The 14,988-nt window shown below is 49.3% G+C and overlaps 1 protein-coding gene across 1 annotated transcript in view; it reads left to right on the top strand.

Moving 5' to 3' along the window:
- The window catches only part of LOC127030325 (zinc finger protein 420-like), a 62,373-nt gene that overhangs the window by 21,756 nt on the left and 25,629 nt on the right, over positions 1-14,988 (top strand). The window contains exon 4 of the mRNA XM_050916605.1: positions 10,368-10,494. Coding sequence (XP_050772562.1) covers positions 10,368-10,494 — 127 coding nt within the window. The remainder of the gene's footprint in view (positions 1-10,367; positions 10,495-14,988) is intronic.

Consider the following 14,988-nt stretch of genomic DNA (forward strand, 5'->3'; position numbering starts at 1 on the left):
TTGGAGGTGCACTGTGAGATTTGAAAGACTAGAGAACCGAAGTAAAGGAGACTCCGCCCCAGCAGGGGAGGGAGACTCCCTCCCCCAGCGTCTAAGAACCGAAGTTACCCCACCCAAGGGGGACGAGGGTAAGAACCCGCAGGGGTTGAGGGGCTGGGGCTCAGAGTGAGGAGCAAACCCAGACCCCTTCCCCCACTTCCCTCCTCTACCATCTTCTCGGGCCACTAGTGGGGACCTCAGCGCCCAAAAAGCAGGGGCAAGGGGTAGCGTCTTAGCCCCTGCACCAAGAAAAGCGCAGGACCCGCCGTACTAACATCGGCCACACATGATGTTAGCAGTGGGATTTCTGCACTGTGAACGTAATCCAGGGTGGGTCACAACCACCCTGTCCCAAGATGGAGGATGTGGTCAAAGCACTGGTGCAAGCCACTGCCGCCCAGCAGGAGGTCTACCCAGGTCCAGGCAGCTGCCCAACAGGAGGCCATGCAGCAGCAGCAAGAGACCAATCACCTGCTGATGACCCAGGCCACCCAAGATCGGGCCATGCTGCAGGAACTAGTGAACCAGGTGAAGGCCCTTACAGAGCTGAGTTGCGGGGAGGATGGGACGCGGACCATATGGGCCAGCTACTGTCTGCAGAAAATGACACGGAAGTATAATGTGGAGGCATACCTCTTGGCCTTTGAGAGGACAGCCCTGCGGGAGGCCTGGCCCTGAGACCAGTGGTTGGGCATCCTCACCCCATTTTTGTGCGGGGAGGCCTAGAAGGCCTACTATGATATGACAGCAGAGGAGGCAGCAGATTATCCCCGACTGAAGGCGGAGATCCTGGCCAGGGCAGGGGTAACAACAGCCTTGCGAGCCCAGAGGTTCCATGAATGGCAGTACTGTGAAGACAAGACACCACGTTCACAACTGTTTGACCTAATCCACCTAGCCTGGAAGTGATTACACCCAGAGGCTCTCAGTTCAAAGAAAATGATGGAGCTCCTTGTGCTGGACGGCTATACGAGGGGACTACCCTCAGGCCTGTGAGTCTGGGTAGGTCAGAATGACCCCTCCACCTATGACGAACTGGTCACTATTGTAGAGAGACAACTGGCACCCCTTGAACTGTGCAAAACTCCAGGAGGTGAAACACAGCATTTCAGGAAACCTGTCCTGACCCTGAGGCCCCACATCATCGAGAACTCCAGGAAAGCCATAGCGGGAAGAACAGGCACCAAGGAGCAGCCTGAGGCCCCAGAGGGACCTGGGAGTCCAGGGGGAGAGGGAGGGGACCTGGGGTTCCTGGGGGAGCGCGTCAGAGGACTCAAGACAGAGGGCAACCTCCGGGATGAGATATCACTGTTATGAGTGTGGGGAGTTGGGGCATATAGCAGTCCAGTGCCCCAACAGGGAGGAGTCCATGTAATGCAGTCTGGGGGATCCCGAGGACCACTGTGGCCTAGTCAGCCTGGTGGGGGTTGCAATGCCCCCTCATGAGTACATCAGGCTGGTAAAGATGAACGGAATCCAGACCATAGCTTTGGTGGACTCTGGGAGTGCTGTCACATGCGTCTCAGGGAAGTTAGTGGGGCAAGACCATCTGAGCCAGGCCAAGAGCACCAGAGTGACATGTGTCCATGACACAGTAAATTTCTAGCCCACAATTCCAATATGGATTGAGATCCAGGGAAACACTACCAAGATGACTGCAGGGGTGGTCCTCAAGCTTCTCTACCCGGTTTTAATTGGCAGGGACATTCCTGGGTTTGAGAGCCTACTTCCCCCAGCTGCATAGCCCCCGACCTCTGTTAAGGGCCCGATAGGTACTCTTGCCTATAATTGAAGTTCCTTTTGAAAGGATAGCAATGGGTCTAGTGGACCAACTAGAAAGAATGCCCCAGGCCACCGAATCAAACTCGTCATCCTGGACTATGCTACATGGTACCTCGAAGCTATTCCTTTAAGAAACCCCACGTCCAAGGTGATTGCAAAAGAACTGTTGCAGGCTTTTGCTGGGGTAGGCATCCCTAAGGAGATCCTGACAGACCAAGGGACTCTCTTCATGTTGAAAGTAATGAAAGACTTATGTACCCCCTAACAGATGATCAAGTGATCTCTCTCCTGCTATCCATCTCCACCCTCTGACAAACAGAGCTAGGGACACCATTCCTTACCCACCCTGGCTAATAGCCATTAATGGACTTAACTTCCATGAATTTATCCAGTTCTCTTTTAAACGCTGTTATCATCCTAGCCTTCACAACTTCCTCAGGTAAGGAGTTCCACAAGTTGACTGTGTGCTGCGTGAAGAACTTCCTTTTATTTGTTTTAAACTTGCTGCCCATTTATTTCATTTGGTGACCCCTAGTTCTTGTATTATGGGAATAAATAAATAACTTTTCCTTATCTACTTTCTCCACATCACTCATGATTTTATAGACCTCTAGCATATCCCCCCTTAGTCTCCTCTTTTGCAAGCTGAAGAGTCCTAGCCTCTTTAATCTCTCCTCATATGGGACCCGTTCCAAACCCCAAATCATTTTAGTTGCCGTTCTCTGAACCTTTTCTAATGCCAGTATATCATTTTTGAGATGAGGAGACCACATCTGTACGCAGTATTCAAGATGTGGGCGTACCATTGATTTATATAAAGGCAATAATATATTCTCCATCTTATTCTCTATCCCCTTTTTAATGATTTCTAACATCCTGTTTGCTTTTTTGACTGCCTCTGCACACTGTGTGGACGTCTTCAGAGAACTGTCCATGATGACTCCAAGATCTTTTCCTGATTTGTTGTAGCTAAGTTAGCCCTCATCATATTGTATGTATAGTTGGGGTTATTTTTTCCACTTTAAATTTCATTTGCCATTTTGTTGCCCAATCACTTAGTTTTGTGAGATCTTTTAAGTTCTTCACAATCTGCTTTGGTCTTAACTATCTTGAGTAGTTTAGTATCATCTGCAAACTTTGCCACCTCAGTTTTTACCCCTTTCTCCAGATCATTTATGAATAAGTTGAATAGGATTGGTCCTAGGACTGACCCTTGCTTCTGATGTACTTAAAAAACATTTTGTTATTACCTTTTGAGTTTTTGGCTAGCCGTTCTTCAAACTCCTCTTTGGCTTTTCTTATTACACTCTTGCACTTAATTTGGCAGTGTTTATGTTCCTTTCTATTTACCTTACTAGAATGTTACTTCCACGTTTTAAAAGATGACTTTTTTCTCTCATGCTTCTTTTACATGGTTGGTAAGCCACAGTGGCTCTTTTTTAGTTCTTTTACTGTGTTTCTTAATTTGGGGTATACATTGAAGTTGGGCCTCTTTAAGTTGGGTGTCTTTAAAAAGCGTCCATGCAGCTTGCAGGAATTTCACTTTAGTCACTGTACCTTTTTATTTCTGTTTAACTAACCCCCTCATTTTTGCATAGTTCCTCTTTTTGAAATTAAATGCCACAATGTTGGATTGTTCTTCCCACCACAGGGATGTTAAATGTTGTTATACTGTAGTCACTATTTCCAAGCGGTCCTGTTATAGTTACCTCTTGGACCAGCTCCTGCGCTCCACTCAGGACTAAATCTAGAGTTGTCTCTCCCCTTGTGGGTTCCCATACCAGTTACTCCAAGAAGCAGTCATTTAAAGTATTGAGAAATTTTGTCTCTGCATTTTGTCCTAAGGTGACATGTTCCCAGTCAATAATTGAAATCCCCCACTATTATTGGGTTCTTAATTTTGATAGCCTCTCTAATTTCTCTTAGCATTTCATCATCACAATCACTGTCCTGGTCAGTGATAATAGATCCCTAATGTTATGTTCTTTTTAGAGCACGAAATTACTATCCATCGAGATTCTATGGAATACTTAAGATTTTTACTTCATTTGATTCTACATTTTCTTTCACATATAGTGCTCCTCCCCTCCCTCCCGCACGACCTGTTCTGTCCTTCTGATATATTTTATACCCCGGAATGATTGTGTCCCATTGATTGTCTTCAGTCCACCAGGTTTCTGTGACGCCTATTATATCAATAGCCTCCTTTATCACAAGGCACTCTAGTTCATCCATCATATTATTTAGACTTCTAGCATTTGTGTACAAGCACTGTAAAAATTTGTCACTGTTTGTCTGTTCCTTTCCGATGTAACCAATTCTTTGTGAATGTTTCTCGTCTGATCTGGCCCTTACATTATCCTCTTCCATCCTCTGGTCCTGACTATAACCTAGAGAATCTCTGTCAATAGACTCTCCTCTAAGAGAAGTCTGTGTCCAATCCACGTGCTCCTCTGCAGCAGTCGGCTTTCCCCCATCTCCTAGTTTAAAAACTGCTCTACAGCCTTTTTAATGTTTAGTGCCAGCAGTCTGGTTCCACTTTGGTTTAGGTGGAGCCCATCTCTCCTGTATAGGCTGCCCCCATTCAAAAATTTCCCCAGTTTCTAATGAACATAAACCCCTCCTCTCTACACCATCGTCTCATCCATGCATTGAGACTCTGAAGCTCTGCCTGCCTACCTGGCCCTGCGCGTGGAACTGGGAGCATTTCTGAGAATGCCACCATAGAGGTCCTGGATTTCAGTCTCTTCCCTAGCAGCCTAAATTTGGCTTCCAGGACATCTCTCCTACCCTTCCCTATGTCATTGGTACCTACATGTACCACGACCACCGGCTCCTCACCAGCACTACACATAAGTCTATCCAGATGCCTCAAGAGATCCACAACCTTCGCTCCAGGCAGGCAAGTCACCATATGGTTCTCCCGGTCATCACAAACCCAGCTATCTACGTTTCTAATGATTGACTCTCCCATTACTAACACCTGCCTTTTCCTAGCAACTGGAGTTCCCTCCCCCAGAGAGGTAACCTCAGTGTGAGAGGATACTCTAACACCATCTGGAAGGAGGGTCCCAACTATGGGAAGGTTTCCCTCTGCTCCCATTGACTGCTCTGCTTCCCTGGGCCTTTCATCCTCCTCAACAGCGCAGGGGATGTCTGAGTGGAGGTGGGATAATTCTACAGTGTCCCGGAAAGCCTCATCAACATACCTCTCTGCCTCTCTTAGTTCCTCCAGTTCTGCCACCCTGGCCTCCAAAGCCCCTACGCGGTCTCTGAGGGCCAGGAGCTCCTTGCACCGAATGCACAGGTATGCCATACTCCCGCAGGGCAGGTAATCATACATGCTACACTCAGCGCAATAAACTGGATAGCCCCCACTCTGCTGCTGGGCTTCTGCCTGCATTGTCTCCTGCAGCTACCTAGTTAATGAAAGGGTTTTTTTTTTAAATCAAGAAGTTTTGAATGTAGTTTAGTTTACAGGTTTTAAAGAATAGCAAGTGAACCTTGCCCCCTTCCCACTCTCCTTCCAAACTCCCTTGTGAAACTCCCTGTTAGCAGCCTCTCTTTGCCTGGCTGTCCTGCCGGCTCCATCCCAGACAGCTGGCCCACAAGGGCAGGTACAGATATCCCCCAAATTAGCCCCAGAACAACGAACAGAGGTCATTGAAATGATCCAGCGGAACCAAGACGTGTTCTCCACACAACCAGGCTGTACAACGCTGATCCAACACCGCATTGTCACCTGTCCCGGAGCAAGGGTGACAATAAAACCATATTGTATACCAGAGGCAAAAAGAGAAGAAATTAGAGCAGAAGTAAGGAAGATGCTGGAACTTGGGGTGTTTGAGGAATCACACAGCCAGTGGTCCAGCCCTATTGTCTTGGTCCCCAATCCCGATGGCACCCTGAGGTTTTGTAATGACTTCCGAAAGTTAAATGAGGTATCCCAATTCGATGCCTACGCGATACCACGTATTGATGAGCTGGTGGATCAGTTAGGCAAGGCCTGATACTTGACCACCTTAGACTTGACAAAAGGATACTGGCAGATCCCCCTGGCTGAGGACACTAAGGAAGAAACTGCTTTCTCTACACCCAATGGCCTCTTCCAATATACCATCCTCCCCCCGCAACTTTCCAATGATTGATGGACAGATTACTTCGACCCCATGACAACTATGCTGCCGCCTATTTAGATGATGTGACGATCCATATCCCTGACTGGGAGACGCACCTGGGGAAAGTGCAAGCGGTACTAGATGCTCTCAGACGGGCTGGCCTCACCACTAACCCATCCAAATGTGCAATAGGGTTAGCCGAGTCCAGATACCACAGGTATGTAGTCGGAAGGGGCCTGGTGAAGCCCCAATGGAACAAAGTGAAGGCAATACAGGAATGGCCTTGCCCGTTCCGCAAGAAGCAAGCCGGAGCATTCTTAGGGATGGGGGCGTACTATTTTGCCAGTTCACCCCTGACTTTGCCACAAGGGCAGCGCCTCTGACAAGAGCTGGGGGCCCAGAGATAGTTCAGTGGACTGAGGCAGCAGCAGAAGCTTTCACAGACCTAAGGATGGCCCTTTGCAGCCATCCAGTGCTCATAGCCGCAGATTTCAAAAAGGAGTTCATCCTACAAACAGATGCCTCAGAGGCAGGACTGTCACAGATGGTGGGGGATGAGGAGCACCCAATCCTTTACCTCAGCCGAAAGCTTCTGCCCAGGGAGCAACGGGACGCCGTAATAGAAAATGAATGCCTAGTGGTTAAATGGGCCGTGGAGATTCTATGGTACTACCTGTTTGGGCGGTAGTCCAAACCCCACTCCAACGGATACACACAAACTAGGAGAGGAATGTATGAGTGACAAGATGGTTCCTATCCCTACAACTTTTCCACATCCAGATACAGCATAGAGATGGAAGCCAACATGGCAACATCTGCAAATTTGACACCATCAGCCCAGGATTGAACAAAGACTGTGAATAGCTTGCCAATTACAGAACCAGTTTCTCCTCTCTTGGTTTTCACACCTCAGCTGCTAGAACAGGGCCTCATCCTCCCTGATTGAACTGACCTCATTATCTCTAGCTTGCTTGCTAGCATATATATACCTGCCCCTGGAAATTTCCATTACATGCATCTGAGGAAGTGGGTATTCACCCACGAAAGCTCATGCTCCAAAACGTCTGTTAGTCTATAAGGTGCCACAGGATTCTTTGCTGCTTTTACAGATCCAGACAAACACGGCTACCCCTCTGATACATGGCAACATGGACTCACAACAACACCGTCTCTCATCCCAAGTAGCCCAACCCCATGGTATTGTAGCAGGGGGGGGAGTATGTGATACAGGAGGGCCAGGGAGCAGTGGGAGAGTGGTAGAGGGGAAATACATAAGCCCTAAGCTAATTAAGGCGTGGTTCACTGTAGACAAGGGTGTGTTGCTACAGGTTAATTGGAACATCTGTAGTCAGCTAAGGCCCTGGCAGGAACCTAATAAAACTCCCTGCTTCAGGCAGACAGGGTGTGCAAGGAAGGAGAGAGGACTGGAGCATGGAGGTGTGCTGTGAGATTTGAAAGACCAGAGGACTGAAGTAAGGGAGAATCCCACCCCCAGCGTCTAAGGACAGAAGGTACCCCACCCAAGGGAGAAGATGGTAAGAACCCGCAGGGGTTGAGAGGGGCTGGGGCTCAGAGTGAGGAGCAAACCCCTTCCCCACTTCCCTCCTTTACCACCTTCCTGGGCCACTTGGCACCCCAAGAGTGGGGGCAAGGGGTAGCGTCTTAGCACCCCCCCCCCCACCAAAAAACGTGCAGGATCCACTGTACTAACATCAGCCATCTTGCTGATAGTCCAATTGACACAGGACTATCTTTCTTCCATTCTTCTGGAGTTTTCCCAGTGTTCCAAGACCCATTGAGAATCAGCCATAATGGTCCAATGGGCTCCTCAGCCAGTTCTTTTAAAACTCCTGGATGAAAGTTATCTGGAGTCTGGACTCACTGATTTGAAAATGTGTATCTATAGTAGCTGCTGTTTAACATCCTCATGTGTTACTGGAATGGAAAGAGTTTTTCCCAGGTACAAGAACAGAAGTATTCATTGAATGTTTTTGCTGTCTCTATATGATCACTGATAATTCTGTCATAGTAATGGACCAATACCATTGTTAGGATTCTTTATGTTCTTAATATACTTTAAAAAAATCCATCATATTGGCCTTAGATTTCCCCTTCTGACCGTTTGGGTATGTCTACACTACAGGATTATTCTGATTTTACAGAAACCGGTATTTGGAAACAGATTGTATAAAGTCGAGTGCATGCGGCCACAATAAGCACGTTAATTTGGCAGTGTGCGTCCATGTACCGAGGCTAGCGTCGATTTCCGGAGCGTTGCACTGTGGGTAGCTATCCCATAGTTCCCGCAGTCTCCCCCACCCATTGGAATTCTGGGTTGAGATCACAATGCATGATGGGGCAAAAACAGTGTCACAGGTGATTCTGGGTAAATGTCGTCAGTCAATCCTCCCTCCATGAAAGCAATGACAGACAATCATTTTGTGCCCTTTTCCCTGGATTGCTCAGGCAGACACCATAGCACAGCAACCATGGAGCCTGTTCAGCCTTTTTTCACTGTCATCGTATGTCCAGTGGATGCTGCTGACAGACACGGTACTGCAGTGCTAAACAGCAGCATCTCCTTGCCTTTGCAAGTTAGTAGCGACGGTTCCCAGTCATATTGTACCGTCTGCTGCTGTCATGGGTGCTCCTGGTCGGCCCGTGTGGTCGGCCGGGGGCGCATGGACAAAAATGAGAGTGATTCCCCTGGTCATTCCCTTCTTTAAATTTTGTCTAAAGGAAGAGTCAGTCCTGCCTAGAATATCAGGCAAGTCTGCTAAAGTACCAGAGAGGCAAACAGCCGCTCCGGGTCAGAGCCCCAGACATTGATGAGCTGCATGCCATTCTAGGGGGTGCAACAACCCCACCTGTTGCTTCCCTCCTCCTACCCCCCTCTTGGGCTACAGTGGCAGTTATCCCCCCATTTATGGGATGAAATAATAAAGAATGCAGGAATAAGAAACAACACTGACTTTATTGAGATAAAACAGTGGGGAGGCAGCCTCCAGCTGCTATGATATTCCAGCCAGGACTGAATCTCCAGGAGACAAAGCTTAAAGAAGGGAATGACCAGGAGTCATTCCCATTTTTGCCCAGGCGCCCCCGGCCAACCTCACTGAGGCCAGCCAGGAGCACTTACGGGATGATGATGACGAATACCAGTCCTATTGTACCATCTGCCATCAGGAAGGGAAGGGGTTGCTGATATGTAACGCTGCAGCACCGCGTCTGCCAGCAGCATCCAGTAGATATATGGTGACATTGAAAAAAGGTGAGAAACGATTTTTTCCCTTTTCTTTCATGTGGAGGGTGGGGGGGAGGATTGACTAACCTGAACCACCCGTGACAATGTTTTTGACCCTTCAGGCATTGGTAGCTCAGCCAAGAATGCGAATGGTTTTCGGAGACTGCGGGAACTGTGGGATAGCTCGAGTCCTCAGTTCCACCCACCCCCTCCATGAGCGTCCATTTGATTCTTTGGCTTTTCATTACGCTTGTCACACAGCACTGTGTTGAGTCCCTGCTGTGGCCTCTGTCTATCATAGCCTTGAAGATTTTTTCAGATGCTTTGTCATTTCGACTTTTGGAACGGAGCTCTGATAGAACAGATTTGTCTCCCCGTACAGCGATCAGATCCAGCATCTCCTGTACGGTCCATGCTGGAGCTCTTTTTTGATTCTGGGACTGCATGGTCACGCTGGGCAAACAGGAAATGAAATTCAAAAGTTCGCGGGGCTTTTCCTGTCTACCTGGCCAGTGTATCCGAGTTCAGATTGCTGTCCAGAGCGGTCACAATGGTGCACTGTGGGATAGCTCCCGGAGGCCAATACCATCGAATTGCGGCCACAGTAACCCTAATCCGAAATGGCAATACTGATTTCAGCGCTACTCCCCTCTTGGGGAGAAGTACAGATATCGGTATTAAGAGCCTTTTATATCGATATAAAGGGCTTCGTTGTGTGGACGGGTGCAGGTTAATTCGGTTTAACACTGCTAAATTCAAGATAAACTCATGGTGTAGACCAAGCCTTTGTTTCCCTTATGAATTTTCTACAATTTGAAACTGCTGATTTGTATTCTTTCCTGTTGACTTCCTCTTTCCTCCATTTGCTATCTGTTGTGTTTTGATGGTTAGGGTTTTGGGATTCCTACAGGGCGCTGTCCCTGAACCCTGCTGGGGTTCAATCTCCTGTACCAGCCCTTGTGTGATAAATGTGAAGACCCTTGCTCCCTGTGTGTGCTGGCAGGGACAAGGGGCTCTCTTTCTCCCCTCAGCCGGATGCCTCTTGGCAACTCTGAGTGGTGCAGGGCTGGGACTCTGCTACCGTTTCCCTCCCAGAGCATTAATTTTACTGGCCCTGCTCTCCTGTGAATACTGCGTGTTGTCACTGGGCAGCAGTATTCACAGGGCGACTCTTGTTCTTTCAGGGGGCGGTGACCTTCGAGGAGCTGGCTGTGTACTTCACGGAGGGGGAATGGGCTCTGCTAAACCCTGCTCAGAGAGCCCTCTACAGGGAGGTGACGCAGGAGAACTATGCCACTGTGGCCTCACTGGGTAAGGATTCCTGTTCCCTGGTTATTAGAAGCTGTGGGGTCTCTACAGAATCCGAGTAGTAGTAACTCTAGGCCTTTATTCAGCCTGTAACTTTTGACTGGTTTCCATGCCCCGCTTTTTGCCTTATGTCCATCCCCGGACATGTGTATATTTGATATTGGCCATTTTTACTTAACTTTTTTTTTCCCAAATATTAAACTCTTGTCCTCCATCCACCACTCACTGCTCCCCACGCAACCCCTCACTGCCGTATCTACCCACTGTGACCCTGGCCACCATTGCAGAGTCCTTGCTTCATTCTTCCCTCCCAGAGGACAACTACTGCCCCGGCACAAATGTACACTTTATCGATGATGTCACAGTGTGGTAGTGAGAGTTCTCTTGACTTGCTAGGTCTTTCTCCTCCCTCTGCCCCATCTCCAGCAGTCATGGTCTGCCTTCCCTCCAGGCTCTTTGGATCTTTTAGCCGGTCCCTTCTGATGTCACATTGCCAAATTCTTGTTTATTACATTGTCCTTTTCCAGAGGAATTAGTCTGTCTGTTGCTCTTGAATTATGCATTATTCTCCAGCCTTCCCCAGACACGTGTGTGTTAATACTCCTGCCTACTGTACCTGACTCACTGGATAATTCCCCTAATTCCCCAAAATGCGCTTGTCTGATGTCACAGGTCTGGGGGAAGCTACACCTTTGACCCCCTCCAGAGTCTGCTCAAGGAATGCCCTCTCAGGTACCAGGCCTCCAGCCATCACCTCTCTGTCGGCAGGGACATGGGAGTCGCTGCATCTTGACCAAGGTTTGAGGCTTGCAGTCCCCTCACTCTTCATTGCATTCAGTGGCCTAAAGTCCAGCCTGTGCTTTGCTTCTCTCCAAGGGCTGTGACCAGCGTGTGTGTGGCGGATGTGGGAATTTTGGTAAAATTTCTGTTATTCCAATACATCCCTTGGCTGCCCTCTGTATTTGGTGTTACTCTGAGTATGAAGAGCTGTCACAGGGTGATACAAATGGCTCATGAAGACACTGACTATGACTAACCCATATCAATGGAAGACCTTACAGAGTCCCCAGTAACCCCCAGGACTGAACACTTGACACCTATCACTGAGAGGTTCCCAGCTTGTCTGGGCAGAGCGCACGTGAACTCAGCGTGTTCTGAGGAGCAGGAAGAAGTGGGCTCTCAGAAACAGGGAGCTTTCCTGGAACTAAGACAAAGGGACAGACACAGGGAAAGGACACCCAATGGGTTCCTACAGCAGTGTGGCTCAAGGCTTTGTCCAGTCTGGATTATGTCTTAACCTTTACTTCTCTGTGCTAACCTAAGGACTTGCCCAGGCTGCGTTCCAGTTGACTAATAAACCCTGCTCTTTTTGAAAAGGCTGCTGGGTATCACTGCAGACACTTGCTGGGCGCATTAATCCCTGAAGAGTGTAACAGTCTCTGACCAGGAGTCTATCTCAGCTGGACTTGCTGGGCACAGCTCACTGTGTGAGGCAGGAGAGCTGGAGCCCAGAGGCTCAGTCTCGAAGGCACTGAGGCTGCATGGCCTACCCTGAGGGAAGAGTGGAACCCTTGGGGATTTGGCACACTGAAGGGGTTCCTCTAGGGACTGTTTAAAAGCTGAGGTATAGGACAGACCTGGAGGATCCATGACAGTTGGTGGCAGCTGGTGGGATTCTGAATGCAACAGGAGGATTTTGCAATACGTAACTTGTAGCAGTGAAAACAAGACTGGTCAAAGGAAAGTAGGAAAAAATGGAGTATATCCACCTCCCTAAGAAGAGCATCACAGAGCTGTGCAGTGGGAGAGTGTTCAGTATTGGGAATTACACAAGGCTCAGCCGAGTGCATGGCTGGAGAAGGATGATCAAATGTAGGTCTAAACCCAGTGGGATTTTGAGAGAGTCTCAGGGCCACAGAGGCACCTGCAGCAGCAGCAGGGGGACATCCTGACAACCCAGTTCCCCCTTCGCTAGAGTTAAAGCAGTGGGAGTTGGACCAGAAAGCAAAGGAGCTTCAGATGAAGGAACAGAGACTAGCAGACAATGAAAGGGAGCGATTTGATCAAGAGGACAAACCTGAGGAGGAGCAGAGGAAAAACCAGGAAGAGCAGTGATAGCTTGAAGTGAGGTATGGAGAAGCAGAAAGTCCCATATAGGGGAAAGTGGGGAGAGATCACAAGAAGCTAGGTCTATGGGAGCCTAGATGCCAAATGGCTGGCCCAGTTTAAGGAGAAGGCTTGTGACTGGAACCAGGTTGATCCCATTGACCGACTCCACTGTCTTACCCCTTACTCAATGCCAAAGCGATAGAGCTATATATCCAAATGGATGGATTAGATTACTTGGGACTATGAGGGGTTCTACTGCTTAAGATTGAATTGACACCTGTGGCTCATAAGAAAAGGTTTGGGGATATGCAAAGACCCAGGGTATAATGTACAGTAAATCCTTCTATAACACGGTAGTTACGTTCCTAGAAAACAGGTTATGTAAACTGAAGAATATATGGGAAAAATAGGGTTAGGTTCCCAGACATGACATAGTTGTACATATTGGAGGGTGCTTAGGGCAGGGGGTTGGGGTGCGGGATCCGGAAGGTCCTCACCTCAGGTGGCTTCCTGTGCCTGCTGTTCCTGGTGGAGATGCAGCTAGATGGCTCCGGGCGCTCGCCTCATCCCTCCCCGAGCGCTGACTGCAGGGGCAGCACCTTCAGGCAGAGGCAGCGTGCAGAGCCTCCTGGCCGCGCCTCCACCTCCACGAGGAACAACAGACATGGGGAGCCACTTGTGGGGAGCCACCCAAGGCAAGCGCCCCCCCAGATCCGGCACCCCGAGCACCCTCCCGCGCCTTAACTCCCTCCCATGATTGTGCGCTATATAAAAATAGTGTGCGCATCATAAAAATGGGTCACTATAGGAAAACCGTGTTATGTCAAAAACGCGCTCTATAAATGTGTGTTATATAAGACTTTACTGTATATGGAAACTGCCGCCCTGGTGGTAAAATATCTCTGCAAAGGGGGTAAAGATGCAGGTGCCACTATGCTGGAAAGTTTATATGACCTGGTAAGTTAGAGCAACTTTGTGAGATATGTCTCCATGAGCTTCAAATGTGGTTAGTGGACAAGAATCCCGAGGATCCGTGTAGCACGTTCCAGGTGGCAGAAGAGTTTGTGGACAGTAGGACCCATAGTGAAGAAAACCAAAGGGTCTGGACCAAGTTGGGGGACCCAAAACCGGGGGGGGTTGCACCAGGGCACCCCAGAAGTGGGATTCAAGTAAATTGAAACCAGGAGTGACAGGCAATGTGGGTAGACCAGCTCCAAGGGATCCTGAAAACCTGACATGTGGCATCTGTAGGAAAATCGGGCATACATGGGTGCGCTGCTCAAGGCTGGAGAAGACGGGTTGTGTCCAGGCCCAAGGGGCTTACCCATCCTGTGTCCAGCCAAGAAGGCTGCCTGTAGCTCAGCCTCATCTAGTGAGCTATGTGACTGAACTTCCGGAGGAAAGCAGTCTCACAGCCATCTCCTCTGGCTAAAGGGTGAGCCGGAGGATGAGCTCCCTCCCCAGGCACTGGGCATGTGTCCGGTGTGCTCAGACTCATCATCCCCAGCAGGAGTGGAAGGTGGTTACTGGGAGGACATTACTTGGGTGGAGAGATGCTGGGAATGAGAGACCCCTTGTCAAACCCCGTGTGGTAAAAACCCCACTGAATGCTGAAAGGATGCACAGCCTGGTGCAAGAGGCCAAAGGTGAAGCCATTTGCCCTACCTGTGACTCATGTCCCTGTGCAGACACAGGAAGGAACCAGGGGCTAGCTAGGAATGGGTTCTCCGGGATCTCACTGTGACACTGTCGGGGTTCCCGAGGTGTCTGGGGTGAATCACTACCAGCTCCATGCAGCGTGAGAGATCCTCGGCTGTGCCCACCGGGGGAAGTTCTCCCAAACCTGCTGGCTGCTGGCAGCACAAGCACACCGCTGTGCTCTACGCGTTCCCTCTGCAAGCTAGCAGTTAATGCACCCACCTTGTTACACTGAAGTGCCCACTCCCTTGTCTTTGGGCACCCACTATGTACAGCGATCTGCTGCCTCGATGGGAAGCAGTGCACCCCGGGGCGCCAGCCTCCCCTCCGCTTAACACACTCTTTAGTATCAATCATTTGATCGTGGGGCCACGTCCACACTACAGAGTAAAACAGAAATTAATAAAATCGATTTTATAAAACAGGTTTTATAAAATCGATTTTATGCAGCCACACTAGGGCACATTACTTCGGTGGTGTGCGTCCATGGTCCCAGGCGACCATCGATTTCCGGAGCGTTGCACTGGGGGTACCTATCCCGTAGTTCCTGCAGTCTTCCCTGACCCTTGGAATTATGGGTTACTACCCCAGTGCCCGATGGGGCAAAAATCATTGTCGTGGGTGGTTCTGGGTACAGCCTCACCCCCTCCCTTCCTGAAAGCAGCAGACAGCCATTTCGCACGTTTTTTA

The sequence above is a fragment of the Gopherus flavomarginatus genome, chromosome 10 (genome assembly GCF_025201925.1).
Source record: "Gopherus flavomarginatus isolate rGopFla2 chromosome 10, rGopFla2.mat.asm, whole genome shotgun sequence".
Classification (NCBI taxonomy): Eukaryota; Metazoa; Chordata; order Testudines; family Testudinidae; genus Gopherus; species Gopherus flavomarginatus.